The sequence below is a fragment of the Xenopus tropicalis genome, chromosome 5 (assembly GCF_000004195.4).
Source record: "Xenopus tropicalis strain Nigerian chromosome 5, UCB_Xtro_10.0, whole genome shotgun sequence".
In the NCBI taxonomy this organism is placed as follows: domain Eukaryota; kingdom Metazoa; phylum Chordata; class Amphibia; order Anura; family Pipidae; genus Xenopus; species Xenopus tropicalis.
This window is the reverse complement of record NC_030681.2, coordinates 101,775,956-101,800,564: the sequence shown is the minus strand read 5'-3', so window position 1 is coordinate 101,800,564 and position 24,609 is coordinate 101,775,956. Positions and strand designations below refer to the sequence as shown.

General features: G+C 37.6%; 1 protein-coding gene across 1 annotated transcript in view; it reads left to right on the top strand.

Annotated features, from left to right (window-relative positions):
* The window catches only part of LOC100498108 (solute carrier family 12 member 9), a 123,166-nt gene that overhangs the window by 7,584 nt on the left and 90,973 nt on the right, over window positions 1-24,609 (top strand). The window contains exons 2-6 of the mRNA XM_002937349.5: window positions 5,646-5,780; window positions 16,840-16,977; window positions 20,883-21,176; window positions 24,022-24,129; window positions 24,445-24,556. Of these exons, the coding sequence (XP_002937395.2) occupies window positions 5,646-5,780; window positions 16,840-16,977; window positions 20,883-21,176; window positions 24,022-24,129; window positions 24,445-24,556 (787 nt within the window). The remainder of the gene's footprint in view (window positions 1-5,645; window positions 5,781-16,839; window positions 16,978-20,882; window positions 21,177-24,021; window positions 24,130-24,444; window positions 24,557-24,609) is intronic.

Genomic DNA, 24,609 nt, shown 5'->3' with positions numbered 1-24,609 from the left:
AAACAAGCTGCTGTGTAGCAATGGAGGCAACTGAAATAGATCTAAATGGCACAGGTTAAAGTCAGATAACAGATTAGCTACTATCTGCTATGTATCTGGAGTCAATTTTCCTTTGAATGGCCGCCCCTATGGCTACACAGCAACTTATTTTTTATTATATAACTATTGTAGTGTTTCTAAATTAAACATGCCAGTTTTACCAATGCAGGGTAACAATACATTATATCTTAATTACTTTTTGTTGTCCCTGGTCAGCATGGTCAGCAGCCATGGAATGCTGTGAGCGCAGCAGGAGCCAAGTGGGTTTGCGTACATATTGCACCTAAGAATGACATCACATATAAGCACCATGTGTACTCAGTTACAATCAGCTTCTGATGCAGTATTAAGAGAGCACAACAGCCAACTATGCTACCTTACAGGGGATCAGATGTTGGATTCAGTGGGGGAACAGAGGGATCAAGAACAAGGCACTATTTCATTATTACAGAGAAAAAGGAAATCATTTTTTAAATTGTGAATTATTTTAATAAAATTGAGTCTATGGGAGATGGGTGTTCCCTTTATTCAGAGCTTTCTCGATAATGGGTTTCTGGTTAATGGATCCCATACCTGGATCTGCTAACCACTAAAAAAAAATAAGTATTTATATTAGAAAATTACTGCTTTTAAGGAATTATAACAAATCGTTCCCAACATTTAATTTTCTGAAGACTACTTGTAAATATTAGATTTTTCTGTCTCCTTGACATGGCACTGCTTATTGCTACTCATGACCCATTCGTATAGATTTTCTTCCATGCTCACACTCCTGTTCTAGTCATTTTGTGCATCTAGGGTTAGTAAAAATAATGTACAACCAGTTTGTATGTACATCACTTAATTTATCCTGAGTAGAAAAACTTAATTATCTTTTGTCTGTCTATAAACATTGTTAGCTCCTTTCTCCTGTCCTCCTGTATGAGATAGCAAGATAAACCCAGAAATAACATTAAAAAATTGCCAGGTCTGGTTTACTAAACTTCTCCAATTGGGGTTTTTTTTTACTGTTTCACAATAGGGAATTTCCTGTTTTAGCTTTTCACAGAATAACCATTGCCACCAATGGAGTACATGGTGGGGGAGCAACATAGATTCAATGCTGGCATGGCTAGTTGTGATACAGGTATACAACTTATTATCTAGGGCGACTTCTGGAAATCGTAGCAACACGTATGCCATTCCACCAATGATTTACATTCTTGCCGTTGTGATGGCATTGTGGGGAGATTAGTCGCTGCGCAATGAAGATAATCTCCCCGTGTGCCACTGCCCTGAGTTATTTAAAGTTCCTAAACCAGACTGTTTTGCCAACCTGACCCTCCTCAGCCTGTCAGTTATACTGTAGTTCCTAATGCTAACAGAGTACTGCTGCACAAATATATCAGCCTCCTCATAGAGGGACATGGCAGATCAGATAGGTTATGTAAAAGCATCGGGCGAATACTTTTAAGGCACAATTACATATACCGTTCAAAGATAATGTTATAATAGATGTTTTAAAATGTTTAATTTCTGGTGTCAGAAGAAGAACTTCTTTGACACATGTTTACTTACATTTGTTTAACTAGTTAAAATTCTTAGCTCATTGCCTATTATCACTTCAAACATTTTGTGGCAAAATAAACACAACACCCTTGTGTGCTTGGCCTAATTTGTTTAAAGGAGGAGGAAAGGCTAATAAAGAGTTAATCTCAAGCTGCAGGCATACCTTCAGTTCTCTCAGTAGTGCCCTTAAGTCTCCCCATATTTCTCCTGTTCAGATGATCAGAAGCCAAATAGGAAGAAAAAAACGCTGAGCTGTGTAAAAAAAGTTCCCATAATGCCTCACTTCTGCACCAAGACCCAGACCAGTATACATGCTCAATTAGTTAGACTATGATGAAGCTTCCTGCTGACTGGCCCAGATCCATATTCCTAAGGGGGGAAGGAGTGAGAGGGGAGAGAGCTGCCTGTCTCTGGCACAGGAAACAGACACCACAAATCATTTCACAGAGAACTCAGTGCAGCATTTCTGTAAGTGCTTATGGCTGTATTTTACATAGACCTTTCTGATAAAGCTTACTTAGTTTTTACCTTTCCTTCTCCTTTAACTGCTAATGTCAGCATTAATTTTGGTGAGTTGTAAACTTATTGGTGCCAATTTAGTCTACTCTAATTTCTGCTATAAATATGCCAATTTTTTGGTCACAAAAACGCACCTCTAGCTTAACACAACACAAAATGAATAACTTAATATAACTTGTTAATACATGATTGTATTACAGGTATGGGATCCTTTAGACTCAATTTTAATCAAATAATTCAGAATTTTAAAACTGATTTGCTTTTTCTCTGTAGTAATAAAATAGTACCTCGTAATTGTTCCCAACTAAGATATAAATAATCCTTATTGGATGCAAAACAACCCTGTTGGGTTTAATTAATGTTTTATCGATTTTTTAGTAGACTTAAGATATGGAGATCCAAATTATGGAAAGACCCCTTATCTGGAATACCCTTGGTCCCGAGCATTCTGGATAATGGGTCCTATACCTGTATCACATTTATTATAACCAATAAATACGTTTTTAATTGTTTGTATTTTATATTAATGCATGATTATTTTATTCATCTCCACTAATTAGGCTCACTGATATAAACTGGCGTCACATCATTCATTAGACAATTTAGTAACTTTTTCACATAACACCACTCTCAGGGTAGCAAAAGAAATTTGCATCATTTTTTGATTGCCCAGTTAAAGTGCAGCGTACTTCAAGGAGGGAGCAGGAGAGTGATGCTTTGCAGGATGAGAGAAAGCAATGAGTAGAAGTAAGCGACAGTAGGGCTCAGTTACAATCATATGACCACAAGTGCGGGTGTGTTAAGGCGCCTTAAAAAAACAAACAAAAAAAACCTCAGCACAGCACAGCTTTCTTGACAAACAGTAAAATTGACCAAGCAAGGTACAGATGCACACAGGGCTCGGGAGATTTTACAAACTGAAGTCACTGCAGAAATGAAGACTGAAAAGAATAATCTGCAGACTGTAACTTTACCTGAGAACCAACTCTCAACTTTTGCTGCAGATTTAATCCCACTCCCACAGGTGCTATACACAGGTGCCATACACAGGTACTATACAAAGGTACTATACACAGGTACTATACACAGGCGCTATACACAGGTGCTATACACAGGTACTATACACAGGCGCTATACACAGGTGCTATACACAGGTACTATGCACAGGTGCTACACATAGGTACTATACAGATCTAGGCTGAAATTAAATAGTTTTTTGCCTGACCTGACATCTATAATATCCCTATCACTTATCTGAACAGATGGATGGTAAGTTAACTTTTTCCCCATGAAAAAGCTCATTGTGCTTTTATATATTTTTTGTTGTTGTTTTTTGCACTTACTATTTTTTTTTACTTTTGTCATTGTTTTGTTCATTTCTAGTGAGTTACAGTGGGGCAATGTTGTGTATCAGTGACAGTGTTATAGTGCCAGGGCCTGAATATCTGCCATCAGTACCCACTGCCTCTCACTGCATATAATGTGCTGTTTTTGTAAACACAGACTGCGTGTCACTATATATAATGTGCCAGGCGTGTCAGTACCCGCTGCCTCTCTCTCTATAAAACTAACTTAAACACATCTAAAGGGGTGGTTCACTTTTAAGTTAACCTTTAGTATGTTATAGAGCGGCCTATTCCTAGCAACTTTGCAATTGGTCTTCCTAATTAATTTTTCTGGAATAGTTTGCCTTTCTCTTCTACCTCTTTCCAGCTTTCAAATGGGGGTCACTGACCCAGCAGCCAAAAAGTATTGTTCTGCGAGGCTACAATTTTATTATTTTTGTAATTTTTTATTTTCCATGCAGGCCCCTTAACTATTCATTTTCCCATCTCTTGTTTAAACCACTATCTGGTTGCTAAGGTAAAAAAGACCCTAGCAATCAGATAGCTGCTGAAATACCAAATGGAGAGCTGCTGAACAAAAAGCTAAATAAATTAAAAACCATTAAAAATAAAAGAAGACCAATTGCAAATTGTCTCAGAATCAATGTCTACATTATATTAAAAGTTCATTTAAAGGTGGACTTCCCCTTTATGCTAACTGATCACAAACACAAATGGATGGAGACCCCTGCACATAAGTGTACGTATGAATACTTTTACATCCAAAGCATTTTAGGGTAAAAAAAACACTCCCACCCGCACTTTTGAGCAGTATCCCTGGAAGTTAGGGGGAACCGCAAGAAGTAGTTGGGAGGTTAATTTTTTACACCAGCAGCGAATCCATGAAGTCTCACATTAGCTTTAGTTTAGCCCATCTTTAGCCTCCCCAAACAAAAAAGTCTCCCTCCACCTATTACTAAAATAAATTCTTTCATCAATTTTGCTTCTTTGTTCTCATACAGATATAAAGAATAACCATGAAACAGGCCTAGTAGTTAGAAGCAGACTACACTTGTAGTCTTCTAGTAGCCCAATGACCCGTAGGGAAACGTAGGGAAGCAGGGGCATGACGTAGCAGTAGGGCAGACATAGCCACTCCCAGTTTTTATCTGATTGGTTTTTTCGTATTAGGGGTATAAATAGCTGGAAAACGTTCCCACTCCTCATCCATTTTAGGCAGCATAGGAAAACGCCCACCCTCCCTCCCTATAGAGGTGGAGGCAACGAGTGGTGTTGGCAGGGTGATTGAGTTGGGGGAAAACAATGGTTGGGTTAGGAAGGGAGTTTGAGAATTGTTTGGGGCATGCCTGGAACCTCAGGGGTAAGTAAGCGGAGCAGGAGGTGAGTTTTGTTGGGTAGGGGGTTCCGGGCTGGAAGGGCAGCTGGCAGCGCCAGTTGCGCTGCGCAGTTTTTGGCTTGTTATGGTGTATGTTATGGTTTATGTTTATTCAAAGTTGGTTGTTTGTTATACAAACATTTGTATTGTGTTCATGAGTTGTTTTGTATCTTATTTGTTCTTATGATATGTTTTAAATTAAAACTCTAATTGTTATTAATAAATGTTCTGCGGCCATTTTTATCCCAAGAATTGGTGTCTGTGTGTTTATTGGTGTTGGTAAGTAAAAGAGGCAAATGGATTAAGGTTGGGAGAAAGGGCGGGTCAAGATCCGACGTTGCTCACGTCATGGTAACTTTGTGGGCTAGTCTGACACTCTAATGACAGTGTTACTGAAGTGGTATTTTATTATAGTCATTGTATTCCTTGGCAATGGTGCAGAGAGTGAAATGGATTTTACCAAGGTTACTAGTAACTGATATAGACAGAATCTGAATCCAGGTCTTCTCCTTGAGTTTAATATCTTACAAAAAAAGGAAGAGGACCTCTGGCTTACAGCTACCTGGGGCTGATGAGGTTTTCTCTAACAGGAGCACCAGCCTGGAGTATAAGGTAAACAATTACAATCACTGGAGGATGCCTAATTTTGTGAAATACATTTTAATGGATATAGACATTGGTGTGGTAAAACAGGGCATACAGATGTATACATTGTGCAGTTCTGTCCAGTAAAATCCTGTCTTCCTTAGTGACATGGAGAAAAATAATATTTACACAATATAAGCCACTATCTAAAATAGTTTTCTTGTCTTTTACAGGATTCGTGGTTGGACAGTCGGGCCTCTATGAAACAGTGGGGATGCTTATATTGTCCTATTTCATCATCAGCATGACTGTTCTGTCAGTCTGTGCCATTTCTACTAATGGCGCACTGGATGCGGGTGGCGCTTATTGTATCCTTCAAAAAACTCAGCTGTATAAAGTTAACTGTTAAATATAACTGGATTTATATACTGTATATAGGAGGTTTGGAAAGGTAGCAATCCAGTTTTTTTCTCCTAGCATATAAAGGACAGTGTTAAATTAGCCTTAGGACACATGCACTTTCTTTCTATTCCTGGGGTAATGCGTTGTGCAGTCTGCACCCTGTACCTTGCTGCAGGCTATTAAATATTTGGCACCAAGTACAGAGAATGATGCACAAGCTAAGAGGTGTTCAAGGGGGTGCCTACATGATACTCCCTACTTAACCTGTTTTTTAATTTTATATGGGCAACAAATACAGTAGAACCCCTGGGGACCAGAAAATAATTATGTAAAATCAGGGAAGTGCTTTATGCATTATAAATTGCGACCACAAAAAATGGTGTAAAATAAGGGAAAACTTACAGTTAGCATGTGTAAAATTTTGGCTTCACTGTAGGGGCAAAAATATCTACATTGCCTCTATTTTTGTAAAATGCCATTTCCTCCAGTGTATAAAAAATGCTGATGTATTTGCTGATTCACTATAGAAAGAAACTAAAATATGTGAAATTAATTATTAAAGGGAAACTCCAAGCAAAAACAATTGTTTGAAAGGAAATGTAATTAATATGTACAGATCAGCCACTAGCAATCAAATGGCCCAATACTACTAAGTTAGCAGGGCCCTCACTCTAATTACTAGCCGATCAGTCAATGTGGGCAGTGTGCCCAGCCAACTAGTTGAATGGGTCCCCAATGAAAATACTCCTCTCACAAAGGTGTTGGTTACAGGGCTGCATAGTTACAGGTCTGTATGCAGAAGAGATTGCATACTGTTCACAAAATGTTTGGGAACTGAGATTAAGGAAACGGCACTTGAGATTAAGACAAGATCCACAGGAGAACACAGTCTGTACTCAGGCAAGCGCCTGGAACTACAGGCCACAATGCATGAAAGATCCATGACAGGAAAACACCTGTATGTAAGAAGCCTTACTGCACAACTTATTTTCATTTTGTATTACGGTGGTGAGATGGGGCCATAAGGTACAAAGGTTTTGCCTTTTAAATGTTATTTAGGGTTGCCAGATCACTAATCTGAAACTGGTCACTCTAACTCTAAGTTGATCATCACTTTTACCAAGGGTACATGCAAAATATGTGCTTCAGGCGTTTGTTGAAATCATTGCTTTCCCTTTTATAGTTCCTATTAAAAAGGGTTTCTACAGTTTGCCGGATAGTATGTTAAACTGCTAAACAATGGGCCTTACTGAATGTGGCTAAATTGGCTTAGTGCTACAGAATTACATTATCAGCCTCATAAACACAAGATACTGCCTTTTGCACTCTGCACCTTGCCATGATTCTTGTGTCCTAAGGCACAACTTTTTTCACTTCTGGAGTTTTCTGGAACAAAGTACAGCCAGAAATGCTGTATGCAGAGGGGCAGTAGGGGGAGGATTGTAAGCTACCCCTTATGTTTTTAATTACAGCAGGATGGACCACCTAGATGGCACTATTAATTATGAATAATTATCATAATAATGAATTAATTTTCACCAGGAGAAATGTTTCCAGGTTTAGGCTTTTTCCTTTATCCTAGATATATGAATGGACTGCCCACACATTTTTAAATCTACGTCTCACAGATTAACTGAGATAACCACTCTGAATGGCAGCCCACATATAGCAGTGTGCAGCATTCTCATCCAAATGGAGAAGTACACAAGTGTAATTTAACAAATACCATGGGGCATATTTTCTAAAGAAAGCAAAAATTGGCTACAACATCACCTGTTTTCTAAAGCAGAGTAAAACAAACAACTTTGGTGAACAACTTTGCACTGGTGAAAACTCTTTTAGCATTGGCACATGCAATTCTTTTCACCAGGTGATATTTTGCCAGTGTGAAACTCTTAACATTTGACAATTTTTCAAAGGCACAAAAATTAATTTTCACCAAGAGAAACGTTTCCAGGTTCTGGCTAACAAACTACCATTATAAAACTACAGCAGCCACTTTTTCTTCTCATCATCTTCCTCACCTTCTCTATGCTTATATCCAGTATATGACATTTCTTTATGACATAATTTCTCTAGAGACTTTTCCTATCTAAAACTGTGTGGGGAAAATTTGTCAAAGAATTTTTTCAGAAAATGTATGCCAGCAAAATTTTAGCACAATACACTTGTAACGGCACAGTTCTTTAGTGAATATGAGATGTTGTTGGGAAAATACGTCTGGAGAAATGAGGTGAACTTAGGTGATGAGAAAATTCGCCCTTTACAAAATATGCCCCCATGTAACTAGTGCCCCCCAGAAAATAATAAAATGTGGCTAAATAAATTTAAGCCATTTTGTGGCACTATTGTTGCAGTTCCTCCATTGCGCCACTAGATGGTAATCTCCTCTTTGAAGTAAACCTTGAAATGCTTCATAGCAAGATCGAAAAATCATCTTTTCTGTGAGATTTTTATTTTTTTAAGTGGATTTTCAGAGTTCATATTCCAGATTCAAGTTCATATACGACTTTTCTTTGCAAGAGGCACAAACCCAATGTACCACAATACAATATTTTTTTATATCAATACAGAGACAAGAAAATGTGTATATGTCATATAGCCTTTTGAAGCTAAAGCAAAATTCTGGCTAGTTGGTATACATTACTGGGTCCTGGCAAACCCACAGGGCCAGTACTAAACTGCAAATAAGATCAACTTCAGCACTAGCTACCTGAATATAACTTCTATCTCTTTTATCTGTATAGTAGGGGACTCCAAGAGGCAGAATTATAAAAATGTGAATTTAGAGCTTAATGCATAAAAACTCACCCACGTTCTATTCATCTCTATGGGATTTTTAGATGTGTATTTATCAATGGGTGAAAGTTAGAACTTACCATTTGATAAATATGCTTCTAAAAATCCCCTAGGAATGAATAGAATATGGGTGAGTTTGTATGCATTAAGCTCTAAATTCTCATTTTCATCAATCTGCCCCCAAGTGTATGTGCTTCAGTTATAGGATCTGGATAGACCAATAATTTGGTGTATTATTGATTAATGTCACCAATGTCTGATGTCTGGTGCATCTTATTATGCAGTACTAGGCTGCATCTCGGACGTTCAATTAACACATCAATTAATGAGTAGTTAAAGACATAAGCAGTTCAAATGTGATGCTTGCATAAATTCAAAATGTCCATTTAAATGTCTACTGCACTGCTGCTATGTATTTTTAGGTGAGTTTTCTCTACTGAATGTTGCAAGGATTACTTGAGGAGTTTTTTCCCTTATGTTTGCTGTTGGCAGCCCATTTTAAGGAGTACAGTGGACAACTTATGGCCACCCTAATACATCATTGTGCTGCAAGGGCATATCTGCGGGTTCTGCAAGAGCATATCTGCAAGGACCCACTGGACCATTTTGGTAGCCCAAAAGACATGGTGCTAAAATGCTATACATCTTACCCATTTCCTTGTGTGACTGGGCCAACAATCACCACAATGCTTTAAGGTAATTCATAGGGTGGTGATTTTGGGTATTTTGACCACCTCAGTTATATGATCCAAATGAAATAACAGAATCACCGTTTAATGTGCTGGTTCTGGCCCCAAGACCAAAGGAACTTTACACATGGTAGAATAAAGTGCCTAAAAGGGTGCATTTTCTGCCAAGTCTAATAAAGAATACAAACTTTCACTTTAGCTATGTGTACCAAGATAGGTAGATAGGCTAAAACATATTCCAGAATGATTAGCCTTGAAAAGAAAAAGCACAAATGGGTTTTGAATTACAGTGTTCACCACTCAAGTTATTAAATTGCACTGAATTATCAGAGTTCAGTTAAACCCTTTGCTATCAGCTATCAGACACAGCTGACTGAAGTATAAAGGATAACAGGCTCCGAGACCACAAATGGGTTAAGCTATGTTTGTCTTTTAGTTAATCTGGATCTATTATTTTCTTCCATGGTACATTTGAAGCAAAGCTACACACTAGCCTAGACAATAGGTCCCTTCATATCATATTCTCCCTACAGTAATGTGCAGAGGATTTATTTCCATGAGGCTCATTTTCCATTCTGCCTTTTTAAGACGTGCCCCAGAGGGAATAGAACAAAGGAAACCAACAGCGTAAAAACCATACTGTGCTCTGTAAAATTGAATCAGATTTTTGTCCTCTACTTTAATAAGATAGAGCTGAGCCTTCTACCTTTATCCCGGATTTAAGAATGAACTGCCCACACATTTTTAAGGCGACATGTCTAACAGATTAACTACGATGACCACTCTGAAAGGCAGCACATACACAGTGGTGTACTGGAGCAAGACAGAGAAAGGCTTATGTTAACTAAAAGCATGCAGGGCATCAGAAACATTTAATACAGCAACATTTCCGTAAAATTCTTAATTTCCCTTTAATTTGTGATTTAACATTGGACTCCCTTGATTTATATTTATTATTATGTTATTAATTATTTACTCATTTATTGATACCCTCTATTAAAGTTATAAAACATTACATTAGTGATGCATAAGGTGACTTCACCGACACCCTTTTGTGGCCTCTGAACTTTCTGCTGTGGAGTTAAAGGGATCTCACAAATGGGCAAGGTTAATCCAAATACGTGGTACAAAAAGGGATCAGGTAAAGTCAGAGTTGAGTAAAGGTCAAGGGCAGGCAGCGAAGGTTCAAACATTAGAGACAGCAAAGAGTTGAAAGACTAGCAAAAATTACCACTTTAGCAAGGCCAGGGAACACTGAAACCAGCTTGGGCACAAAAACTAGCCAGGAAACACTATTTATTTAAAAAATTCTCGCCAAAGTGGTATTAGCCAATCCGCTGGACGTCACAGCATAGACACCACAGCACAAGTGTGCTGGAGCACACCTGTGCAGTAGAGACCTAGGACTCGCGGGCTTGAAAGTAGGAACACGCGCCAGTCTCCCAGTGCTCCTTACACTGTGGCACATCTAGGAACAGTGTCTGACTGGCCCACCAGGATACCAGGAAAACTCCCAGTGGGCCCAGGGTGTAAGTGGGCCCTCCGGCTCCTGACCATTTGGCCCGTTTCATGGTCATTCTCTATTTGTGAATGGGAAGAAAGAAGAGAAGAATAGATGCTAGCATGTAAAAGACACTAGGAGAATAAAGAGGTTGGGTGAGGAAAGGAGGAAAAATAATGGGGGTTCCCAGTCCGACACTGGCTAGGACAGTAAGGCTTGGCAGAAATAATGGCTTACTACAAGCAGGATCCACTAATTTTATGTGATAAAAGCTTTTTAGATGCTGATTGTCACACTTGCGGTTTCTATAATAGATTTACAGTACAATGCATAAGTCTTCTAATTGGGCTTTGATTATCCTTGCATTGCTTCTAAATTTTTTGCACTGTAAAGTCTCTTAAATAGCATTATAACAGCATAAATGTGAGAAGTGTGGTTAGACATCCCTTCTTGAATGCTGGAGCCCTTCTAATCCTAACAGACTAGCAGTAACTGTACACACACCTATGTATAAAACATAAGTATAGAAGTCAGAATTCTTGTGTTTGTTAAGAGTCGTAAAGACCCACCATCTGGTAAATAAGAGGTAAATGTACCTTAGCTAGCCAGACTATTTAATTGCAGCCTAGAGCATAACTGCTCCAACACATATGCTCTTACATGGGACTGAGTAAGAGAGAAGTGTGGCCCCTGTCTGAGTGAGAAGGAAGTCTGTTGTGGCGTACAGAGTGGAGGGTACATTGTTTATTATGTGAGAGACATTACATCACTAAGGATCAGTTTTAATTGGTGACATCACTAAGCACTGTTTATAAGGATATCATTTACAGGATATTCATGGCTTTGGTGTATTATATATAATATATTAAATAATATTATATTATTAGTCCATGATCCAATTAGCATTAATCTATTAATACAGAAGGTAACCTGTTAAGCCACAAATCTTAAAGATAGCTTAAAAGAAGCCTGGAAACAATTAAGAAGATGATTAAAACAAACAATCCAGTGCTATTCTGGAATTAAGGGCTGTTCAAATACTCTTTTTCAGTTGAGTTAATAAATAAAGACTTTTTTCAGGTTGCTTTCTATTTTTTATTTTTGACCGTTATTCTAATATTGAAAATCTTTATTTTTAGTGAACTGCCAGTAAGCACCTGAACTGAAAAAAGTGTTAAGGAGACATCTATTATACATGGCTACAACAAACAAAAAAATCTCAATTATTATTTATTAAAACTGCAAGGTAGGCAAACAAGGCTCATAAGAGGTATCACAAATCTCTAATAGCTCAAAAAAAACCTCTAAAAACAGTAAAATGATACTACAATCATCAAAGGAAAAATATGATCTCACCCTGCAATATGGCATTAATATGGCTTCTGCTAGTTATTACTGAAGCACCAAAAGGGGATGACTTTTGGTTTCCATATCCAAAGCTAAACCCAAACCTTGGCATACTAGCATTTTAAGGAGCAAATGGAAATGGCATATCTTTAAACACCAACCTGCCTAGATCTCATTAGATCTTTATATAAAAAAGACATAACCCCAGAAAAGGTAGGCACAGTAATCAGAACACTGGCAAATGGAAAACACTTTTACCACATGACCTTCCTTCTAAATTTATTACAGTCCTTAAAATAGAGTTCATTCACAGTTAACAAAGGTGCTGCTGAACATGCTAGCTTCTCAAATGGCCCTTATTATAGTCCCACCTATACCAAAGAGTGACCACATCAATATCCTGCTTATTGAACTCATATCTTAATATGGGCTCTTAGGTCCTGTGAATGTTATAAGCAAAGGCTTAAAACATTTGTACCAAAATAATGCCCAAGTTAGATAATCAGAACATAGGGAATTTGATAGATAACTGCTGCAATAATGAGTTATGAAAATGCTCTCCACCATGAAACATGGTTACACTTGCTTGGCACCTTAGATGTTCAAAACTTGTACAAAAAACTCATGAAATTCATATATAAAATATACTATACAATAATATAAACAGTAGGAGTTACTTTGCAACCATTTGATATAGGAATGGAAGTCAAGCAAGACTGTCCTCTGTCTCCATTATCATTTAGCTAGGCCCAGTATCAATATGGAGTTAGGCAGTATGATCAAGAAACAGCTAATTGCAGATTACATTTAGGCATGTATGACTAGCCTAAGGTAAACCTAAGGGCACCAAATGACAATTTGCTGTCTATACCTATCCCTAAAACATGTCTTTCTTGAGTGTGAAGGCATTTATTATTGTTTCTTATTGACCTACATTGTGTGGATAAGGTTGCAAGGCCTTTCAGTAGAATAAATTCACCAACAATCTTGCCAGGAATGGCGCTATATACTGTAGATGAGCACTAACACTTTACAAAGTATTCTGTGAATACAACAGAGCAAGATTTTATCCATGGCCCCTGACTATCATATGTATTACATGTTTCTGATACCCCAAACATTCTTTGTGCAGCTTTTTAGATGTGTGTAACTTATGTGCTGCAGTGTGCTTTGTCCAATAAAATTATTTGAAGGGATGCTGTCAAAGGGATGCATTTTTAAACAGTACATCTGAAGCATAATCCTGTGCTGTAATCCATTTAAAAAAAAACCAAAAAACAGTAAATAACATTGTAGATTTTTTACTGTAAAACCATCATTCAAACCGTTGCTATAATTTCTTAGGATTTCCTCCATCTCCTAAATTGCGTTTTGATAAGCTAATGCCACACATGGCGGAGTCCTTACCTACGGATAAATGTAGACCTAGAATTCGCTCCTATGCTTAAATCAGCGCTTCTTTGTGTCTGCATCTAGAGCCACTGCATTGAGTGCAGGCACGTGGAGCAGATTTTAGCACAAATTGCATACTCACACCTAAAATCCACACAGTGGCTCTGGGTGCAGACACAGAAAAGTGCAGATCAAGTGTAGGGTCAAATTCAATGTTCCCTCTAATTTTGTTCTTGGCTGTGTGTGCAAATAATGTCTTTTGTGCACACTTTTTAAAACCATGTGTGCACTATAAAAAAAAACTGGTGTGTGCAGTACAAATATTCATTGTGCGCACCACAATTTATTGTTTGCACTGGTCTTAAAATTTGCGAGTGTCTAGCTAAAGGGGGAACAGTGTTCAGATTCTTGACCAATATTGCTGTGTGCCATCACACTAATTTAAAAAGAGCCTTGTCTGTTTAGGCAGGTAACAAGATAGCAGTTCTCTCTGAAACCTCTTCTGAATGATTCAGCTGCCTAAACCAAGATCCATGGTTCTCATGGTCCTGTGTTGCTAAAATTACTTTGCTTTGTGTTTAGAGCATAATCCAGTGGAAAAGGGTCAGTTGGGACTTAATCTCGAAATACATATTTTAAGGTGAGCGGCATTGGGTACTGACACCCGCTCAACCTTCCAAAAAGCAGGTTACCTAAAGGCTGGAGTAGGTTTCAGCATGTCTCAGATCAAAATGATCTCAGCAGTGAAATCTTCTGCAGTACTGAATATGCATCCTTGCTGCACATGGTGGACAATGTCAGATAGCACCCAGCAGGATTATAGGAGGCAAAGCTCTGTGGTGGACAATAGGGAGATAAAAACTGGATGGTTGAGGCATTAGCTACCTAAAAGTACTTGTATGATTATTTGCTGACTATTTTATTGTTTCTCAGGGTATACTTTACCCTTTTATACAAATATCTCTGTATCATTAATTAACGGACATGTCAACCCAAAAAAAAATGTTTTGCCTAAAAAAGAAAACATAATTCTAAGAAACTTTCCACTATGAATTTATTTAAAAAAAATCAGTGCTTTATACGTTATTTGTAAATGTAATTGCTATTAAAAGCATTTGCTTAACTCCTAGTTATGACTTTTTTAACAATGTCAATCCGCTGGCTTGTGTTACATTGTGGTGGTCAGAGCCACCAGGGTAGATAATAGAAAAGGACAGACAAACACTGCTTTTAATAGCAATTATATATGCAAATAACCATTACAACTTAAAACCCAATAACTTGTCATAATATTTGCTGATACAGCAATCCTTTTGCAAATGCTTAAAGCAGAGGGCATTTACAAATTCCCTGGAGTCTGCATTATATTGTCCCCTTTCCCAGTTTTTAACCTAATCTTATGTAACATTAGTAAAGGAGTAAAAAAGCTTAGTATTCTAGCTAAAATGTACCTGTTTGTACTTCTTAAAATAACTAGCCTTGTACTTTTCTACATACCTACTTTTTCATTTCCATTTCATTCCATCAGCCAAGATCATTGTTAGAAAGACCCTCTAAATAAAGAAGTGCATTGTTCTGCAAACATTTATTAATCAGCCCACAGTTGTGCTTTCCAATCATCAGGAATCTGCAGTTTCCTGATATATCTGCCACTTCTAAGATCTGTGAAATGTAAGTCCCTTGCTTAATTAATCTCCACACCATTTCATACACAATTGTATCATATAGAATATTTCTTGAATATCCATTCAAGAGTCAGCATTATTAATTGTGTAGTTTTGCAAATGCCTTTGTGTTAAATAAATCAAGTACATCAAGGACCAGCTTTTCATCTTATGGTTGAAAGCACTACTTGCAATAAATGTACTATCCCATTTATAAGTATTAAAGGCATTCTGTAATCCCAAGATGCCACTGATGTGCCATGCCTAGCTGGCCACCAGTAAGGTCAAAATTGTTCAGTCTGCCTAGCAATATCTACTTATTTCAGTTTTAAGGAGCGATTTTACAGTATAAAAAACCAATGTAGCTTAGAGAATGAAATTATGGGGCAGATTTATCAAAATGTGAAATTAGAGCTCACAACAGAAAAACCCACCCACTTTCTATTCATTCCTATTGCATTTTAAGAAGGGTATTTATAAATGGGTGAAGGTTAGAGTTCACCATTTGATAAATACGTTTCTAAATTAATAGAAAGTGGGTACGTTTCTCAGTGGTGAGCTTTGATCTAACATTTTGATAAATCAGCCGCTATGGATTGCCAAAGTCCACCAGAGAGAAATTCAAATACTCTGGGGCAGATTTATCAAAATGTTAAATTATAGCTCACCACAGAAAAAATCACCAAATTCTGTTTATTCCTATGTGATTTACAGAAGTGTATTTATCAATGGGTAAAAGCTAGAGTTTACCATTTGATAAATATACTTTTAAAATCCCATAGAAATAAATAGAAAGTGGGTGATTTGTCCTGTAAAAAGCCCTAATCTTACTTTTTGATAAATCTGCCCCTCTCTTCATTTATCAGTGGGCAAAAAAATCCCATAAAAATGGATAAAGAGAATTTCACTCTCTGGTGAGCTAATAGTTTCACACTTTCATAAATATGCCTCCATAGAACATCCTCTCTTTTGGTGTTTATTGGTAACGCTTCTTGATGTTTAAAGAAAGATAAACCTCTCTTTGCCAATTGAGGCTTATAGCCTTACTCACTATGCCTTGTGTAGCAAAGCTGACTTTATCTTGCCAGACATAAATAGCATTGTTCATTGAGTGTTCAGAACATTCCTTCTCTGTAGACTAACATGAACATATAAATGGGTTGCCTCATAGCAGGCATTACTTGCAAAATGTGCTGAATCCTGGATTTAACTTAAATTTAATTAGCCATAAATTCACTTGCAATTGCCATCCAAGAATTGCCTGGTAAATAATTTATTTTTGTCCCACAGGGAAAAATATTATCAAAAAATTGTAATTTGCATAAAAACATGTTTTTTTCTGATTATTATTAGCATATCTCAGAGACTGACCCCAGGTACATTTGGCCTCACTGATTTCTATTTTTGTTGAGTTTCCTCTGTTTTGCAAAAATCTTATTTATGTGTCTTTTGTGCACTTTTGTTGGTAAATTATAACAATGTGTTTTAATTGATATAATTCCTCACCGGTGAGTCTTCTCTTTGGGGCATAATTCCTGTCTCCCCTTCTCTCTTTTGTGGTTTCAATTTTTTTTGTATAGTTCCCTCTCTCCTTTACAAATAGTTATTGCAGTACCTTAACTACATTTTTCAGATATGATTAGTCGGGCACTGGGACCTGAATTTGGAGGTAGCATTGGAATTATGTTTTTCTTGGCCAATGTGTGCGGCAGTGCTTTATACATTTTAGGTCTGGTGGAAGCTATTGTGGATATGTTTGGCTTCTCCCCAGGTAAGAAATATTACAGTTTGTATAGAAACCAAAATGAAGCAAATCAGCTTTGTGACCCAGATATTGCTTTAGAATTAGTCATGCACATTAATTACTGTATTCTGGTATAAGAAGAAACTTCACATTCATATAGATCACAGGGACTGGCCCACTATAAATAGCAGGGGGACCCACATACAGTTTACGGATCCCTCCTGTAAGCAGAGACATGTTGAGTTAATTCAGAGTTCATACCTTATAACAAGATTCTATGATCCAATAATGGATTAGATTTATATGGGTGCACTGTTGGTGTTATTGTATACTCTGCACTGGAATCACTTTTGTAAGATGTATGACCAAGAGCTGTTGAGTGTGGCCAGTATCAGCCTCAGCCCTCGTGGTGCTTGCATCTTGCAACTACATTCTAGATATGAAGGTCAGCTTACTGAACACTGCATCTTCACAGATGCTTGATACCTTATTCACAAAGCTCGTGCAGAAACATAAACCCTATAATATTCATTGAGAAGCAGGTTTATTCATATTTTTTATACCAAGACTTTTTCAGCTCCCCCCATATAACATGTGTAGAGATTCATAAAATATTGCTGCAGTGTTCCAAGGATAACCAACGCAGTAAATTAGCGCCTCCCCAAGTCTTCTCAAAAAAAAGTCCTGATCCCTACACCCACTACCACAAAGTTTGGAAACCTCTGCTGGAAAAGACAAGCAGAAGATAATAATGTTAGGATTGAGAATATGCTATTTTTTAACCAAATAATCGTGAACATTTTGCTATTTCCCAGGGGAACAGTGAAAGTGGCATATGTTGGTTTGGGAGCTGAAGAATGGCTGCTGTTTTGTATAATAGTGCACTAGATCAGATATTTCCCATCCAGCAGCTCTCTTTCATTGCTAGCTCAGTTCCTGTGCTCCCAGTGCTGTGCTATTTGCATGAACAGAAAAGTCTCCCTAAAGTGAAATTTTTAGAAGTTGCTGCTGTTGCGCCTGCTCATCAGCGATTCCTACGCCTTGATGAAGACGCATAAGATAAACACACTCGCTGCTTCTCTTCCCCGGAGACACAGGCACAGAGTGCTCTGATCTGCTCTCGGAAATCACGGCTCACTGTCCCTTTTTAAAAATGTTGTTTACTCTTAATTTTCCACTTATTTCACGCCAATCTAGAGGCGACTGCTCACAATCATGAATAAGATGCTGAAATGCTAGCACTGATGGCTTTGCAGCTGTCAGCTCTGCAGATATGGATATTAACCCCTTCTCTCCTGAGCTTAAGATCAAAGCTGCAAATGTATTTATTTCCAAATTGATTATTATACCATGGACTCTTACATTGTATGTTTAGACTTTCTGCAAACCTTCACATCACCTCACCCAGTATGATGGAGATGCAATCGTTCTCTCCTCTCTTTAGCCCAAGTGCTGCTATGTAACCGCTAAACAGAGAAATAAATTCAGCATAGCTGGCCTATGAAGTGGTTATTTATCACTGCTGCTGCTACCTGCTTATGCATTGCTAAAGTGTTTATAGCTGTAAATCTATTGATTCTCTGCTTTAGAATGGTTACATGCTTTTTAGACAGGAAGTTAAAACAGTCACGGTAAATTGAAAGGAATTAAAATATTTTATTTTTTGTAACTTTTTTTTCTGTGCTTGGTACAGGATGACATATTACACTGTATGACTTATTTTGATTTATTTTTTTGCTGTATGTCTGAGCATTCAAACCCACATTGTTCAATTTTTGGGATGTATTACTGGCATCCTGGGATGAAAGCCAGTACATGGCTAAGGGTCCTGGAGATACCATTCACAGCAGTAAGCTGTTAGTTCTGCATCCCTGCCATACTAGTTATATAGCATCTTTTAAATACCAGTATGGGATCCCTTATCTGGAAACCTATTATTCTGAAATCTCTAAATTAAAGGAAGGCCATTTCCCATAGAGTCTATTTCTATTCTAATTTAAAAATATGATTTATTTTTCTATGTAATAATAAAACAATACATTGTACTTAATCCCTAATAAGCTGCATAAATATTGGTGGCAAAATGTTTCTGTTGGGTTTATTCAATGTTTTTTTAACAGACTTAAGGTGTGACAATTACAGAAAGATCTCTTATCCAGAAAAGTATTGGCCACAAGCATTCCACATAATAGATCCCATACAGTACCAGTAGTTAAAAGAAAATGAATCCAGGTTGGTGGGATAAAGTTCTACAGTTAAAGTTCATCCTTCTGCCCTCCAGCTGTTGTTAAAGGGATAGTTCACCTTTAAGTTAACCGTTAACATGTTATAGAATGTCCTGTTTCAATTCGTTTTTATTGTTTATAATCTTTTAAATAATGTTCCTTCATCTTCTGCTTTTTAACTTTCAAATAAGGGGTCTTTGAGCCTGGCAGCCAAAACACTATAGTTCCATTAGGGCTCTTACACACAGACCTTTCAGCCTGCGTTTCCTGCAGTGGATCTCTCCTGTGTTCCACCACAGCCCTTTCTTTGGATCTCTTTGTACTCGTTCAGGTTGTGTTCCACCTATGTTTGTCACTTGCATGCAACTGAATGAGTACAGAGAGACTGGGAAGAATGGGGTGCTGTAGAGAGCCACTGCTGGGAAAGTGAGTTAAAATGCCCATATGTACGAGCCCTTCAGCTACAATTTTATTGTTATTGTAACTTTTAACCAATGTTTCTATTCAGGCCCCTTGCCTGTTTGTCATTCAACCTCTTATTCAAACCACTATCTGGTTGCTAGGGTAAATTGATCCTTAGCACCAAATCACTGCTGAAAGTGGAGAACAAAAATCTAAATACTGGTATGGGACCTGTTATCCAAAATGATTGGAACCTGGCATTTTCCAGATAAGTGATCTTTCTGTAATTTGGATCTCCATACCTCAAGTCTACTAAAAGATTATTTAAACTTTAAATAAATCCAGTAGGATGGTTCTGCCTCCAATAAGTATTTATTGCATCTTAGCTGACATTAAGTACAAGGTACTATTTTATTGTTACAGAGAAGAAGGAAATCATTTTTAACTATTAAAATTGTTTGCTTATAATGGAGTCTATGGGAGAAGGCCTTCCTGTAATTCAGAACTTTCTGGATAATGGGTTTCCGGATAACAGATCCCATACCTGTAATTCAAAATCCAGTAAATTAAAGGGCATGTCAACCCCAAAAATAATTTTTTGCATAATGAAAGAAAACATAATTCTAAGCAACTTTCCAATATGAAATAATTAAAAATTTGTAGCTCTTTAAACATTATTTGTAAATGTAATTGCTATTGAAAGTAGCATTTGCTGAACTCATTTTAAACAATGTTGCAAAGGTCTTGCTTCTCCAGCAAGGCAGGTCTGTCAGTCTGCTGCGTTGTGTTACAATGTTTCAACAGTTTGAGCCACCAGGGCAGAGAATAGAAAAGGACGGGCAAGCACTGCTTCTAATAGCAATTATAAATATAAATAACTCAAAAACCATTACAAACTTTTAATAAATGTATATTGCAAAGCTGCTTAGAATTTTGGTTTCTTTTATTAGGCAAAAAATTATATTTTGCGTTGCCTTGTCCTTTAAACACCAGTTACAGTTACCAGTTACTGTTTTATATTATACTGAAGGTTAATGTAAAGGCAAACTATCATTTTAAACTACAGAGCTGCACCCCAACAGTGAAAACCTGCTGTGAATGTTACTTCACTTTTAACTTTTCAGTGTTTAATGCTTGAATTACTTTGGGCTTTTATATTAATGTTGTTCTGATAAGTTGATATGTATTACTGCACTGGAGTATGTTTGTTATTACATAAATGAACCTGAGTAACTCCTAATCCTAAAGTGAAATATACTGTAAGAGAGAGTATAAGTAATGGTTACTAATATGTTACATTTTCAGACCAAGCAGTGAAAAATGGACTTCATGTTCTTCCCATAACCTACTGGTATGAATTTCTCTATGGAACAGTTTTGCTTCTCATCTGCCTTGTTGTGTGCCTGGTTGGAGCCAGTATCTACGCCAAAGCCACCTTCATTATTTTCCTGGTAGTCATGGTGGTTTTGATCAGTGTCTTTATTAGTTTCTTTGCTGTAAAAGAAACAGTCGTTCCACTTCCACAAGGCAATACATCTATTTCAGTCAACGGAACGTTTACGGGCTTCAAGCTCTCTACCCTCAAGAACAATCTCTACCGTGAGTAGCTCTCACTAATTAGCCTTCTTTTATATAGTGAATAATATATAATAATATGATATATAATATATATAGTGAATAACGTACACACTATCTGTATGTATGTATGTATGTATATCTTTATTTATAAAGCGCTACTTATGTACGCAGCGCTGTACAGTAGAATTCATTAATACAGACAGGGGGGTTAAAGATAATGGATAAATACAAAGTACAACAATAAATACAAACAAATACAAGGTACAGTTGCAATAAGAGTCAGAAACACAAGATGAAGGAGGTCCCTGCCCCGTAGAGCTTACAATCTATATGGGAGGGGTAACTAACAGACACAAATAGGCAAATATAAGTGCTATAGGTCACAGTGGGTGACATTACAGTATAAGTGCCAGTTTCCAGATCAGGTGCTGGGCGAGTGCTCCAACAGGTAGTCTTTAAGTTTAGTTTTAAAAAGACTGAGGGAGGATTCTCTCCGGAGGACATCAGGGAGGGAATTCCAAATGTAAGGGGCAGCCAGGCAGAAGGATTTAAGGCGGGAAACAGCAGTAGTAGTGGGGGGCGCAACCAAACGGTTGCTCTGCGAGGAACGAAGGAGTCGGCCAGGAACGTACGGAGACACCAGGGAAGAGATGTAGTGAGGAGCAGAGGAATGGAGGGCTTTGAAGGTTAAGAGAAGGAGTTTGTAAACTATTCTTTGTTTAACAGGAAGCCATGATAAGGCCTTTAGCAGGGGAAGGGCCTGAACTCTCCTGGATGAGAGGAGGAGAATTCTGGCAGCGGTGTTTAATATAGACTGTAGGGGGGAAAGATGGGAATTAGGGAGGCCGGTTAGCAGCAGGTTACAGTAGTCAAGTCGGGATAGGATGAGGGCATGCATGAGCAGCCTAGCTGTTACAGTAGAAAGAAAGGGCCGGATTTTGGCAATATTGCGTAAGAAAAAGTGGTGACAGTGGTGTTAGTATGGTCAGAGAAGGAGAGACTGGAGTCAAAGATCACCCCCAAACAACGCATGGAATTGACAGGGTTGATGAGGGTGCCTTCAATAGAGATAGAAAAGGGGGGAGTAGGACCAGGTTTAGGCGGAAAGATCATTAGTTCAGTTTTTGTTAGGTTGAGTTTGAGGTGGCGTTGGTTCATCCAATTGGAGATAGCCTTAAAATATAAGCATATTATAAGTAATTGAGGAGTTCCATTATAATATGAAAGCACAAGGTTGAAGGTCTAGTGCTTTTGATATCAAGCCCACATATGTGTTAGAGCAGCTAAACAATAGATTAAATTTGTGGACTAAACTACAGCAGCAGGGTATAATCCTAACAGAACCAATTCTATAGGCATTAGTTATTCATCCAGTGCAGAACTGCTGCTAACAGCATAATTGTATAGCCAGGCATTAGCATACTTGAAGATTGTTCTAGAAGCATAGTTGACTTATGCTACATATTGCACTGTAAAGGTGACTGTGGCATTATACCTTTAATACAGCATTTTTCTGAAGCATAATATACCCAATGAAATAATGTGTGGCACAGTGCACTGACTGAGCAGTCTGCAACTTCTGCATGACATTTGTGCAACACAGAGCTAAATTTCATTTCCCCGATGAATCTTACATTATGACAGTGTAAAGGTCAGGAGAAAATGGAATTAGAAGAGTCCACAGAGGGATTCTGGCACAGAGTGGAAAGCTCCAGTAATCATCATTTTGTTAGAAAATAGGCTGCTATCACTTATCCAAAGAGTCTTTTTGACCCATGGAATGAGAGCTTGATCTAAGGGCTGTTCAAGATATATTCTAGGATTTCATGCTAGTACAGGCTGACTACATTCTGACAGAGCTTCCTTGTTATAAAACTAGGTGAATGAAAAATGTTACATTCTGGATCCGACAGCTTTAGAGACAATGCTTTCTAAATTAGCAGCACAATGAACTCTTATAGGAGAAGATATATTATTTGGGCTAAGGGTTATAGCAGTCAAGGTGCAATTAGGGGTTTAATGTACACTAAATGAAATTGTATTTGTTGTCTGTATACAAATTAATAGTATGGATGTGTTGAAACTTGCTAAAAATATTTGCAGCAATAATTGTAATGAGTTATATAGAATTTCATCACACTTTAGTACAGAAAATCCTTACATTCATATTCTGTCTAACTAGTTCACAGTTAGTTTCAGAAATTTGCTACATGCCCATGCAGCCAGCATAGTTCATCCAAATGAATTGCCAGTTATGAAGGATTTATATTTATTAAAAGCCTGTTTTTAAAGTGTTAAGGGGACAAATCTACCTCCATCCGTTATTGAACTACAAATAGTTGATCTAAGGATGATGGATTAAGGACTGTTTACATGGGAAGCACTAGCTACACATACTTGGCTCATACTTCTAGACAGGGCATTTCAGAATTAGGGACCCAGCTTCTTTCTCTAGACCATGTTTCTACTGTACGAATAGACGTTGGATAGGAACTTGTTTATTCTGCTAATAAAGTTAGCCATTTGGTTCCACTGGAGAGCTACGGCATTTGTCAGAGACCTATTTAAGAGCCCATAATCCCTAACATCTGAATGCAGTGTAGATCCAACTAAAGTACCTCTTTCAGCTCCCTTATGAAATGTATGAGGTAAAGGCTAATGATAATATCCAGCTTTAGTTTTGTAAAGTTCACATCACTTATTTGCACTTTAGTTAATATCTGTTACGGCCATATTCTTCCTTTGGGGTATTTCGGTTTGGCTGAGCTATATACACTATAATGAATCCTACCTTTGCAAATGCATTACTCAGTTTTGGTGGAATTGACTTTCTTGCCACTTGTCTTTTATGCTCTCTTCTCTGCAGCGGACTATTCAGTTGATTACACTACAGGAAGGATGATGAGTTTTACTACAGTCTTTGCTGTGATGTTCAATGGGTGCACAGGGATAATGGCTGGATCGAATATGTCTGGTAAGGCTGTTGTATATTTTCCATTTTTCTGGGCTTTCCTTTTGTCAGTGTTGTTTGAAAATCTGCAACAAAACATTATTCAGTAAACTCACTAACTCCCAAGAGGTAATATTACCCTTTTAATAACATGGTTTGTAGTTAAATACTTGCTATTGCTTGTTTTGCACACAATATGCATCATTCTGCTGTAGCTCATACAGTACTTATCTTAAATACTGATTTGATGGTGTGTGTTATTTTAGTACCTAAAAAAAAAACACCACCTATATTTGAAGTTCATGCAATATGTTGATATGTATATATGGATTTTTTTAGGTGACCTGAAGAACCCAAGCTTCTCAATCCCTAGAGGAACAATCACTGCTGTAATCTTCACTTACATTATCTACAATTTGCTGTCCCTGATGGTCTGTTGTACCTGTGAGAGGTAGGAAAATCTGAATACACAAGAGCCATGATTTACTAAGGTGCTACAGAGGT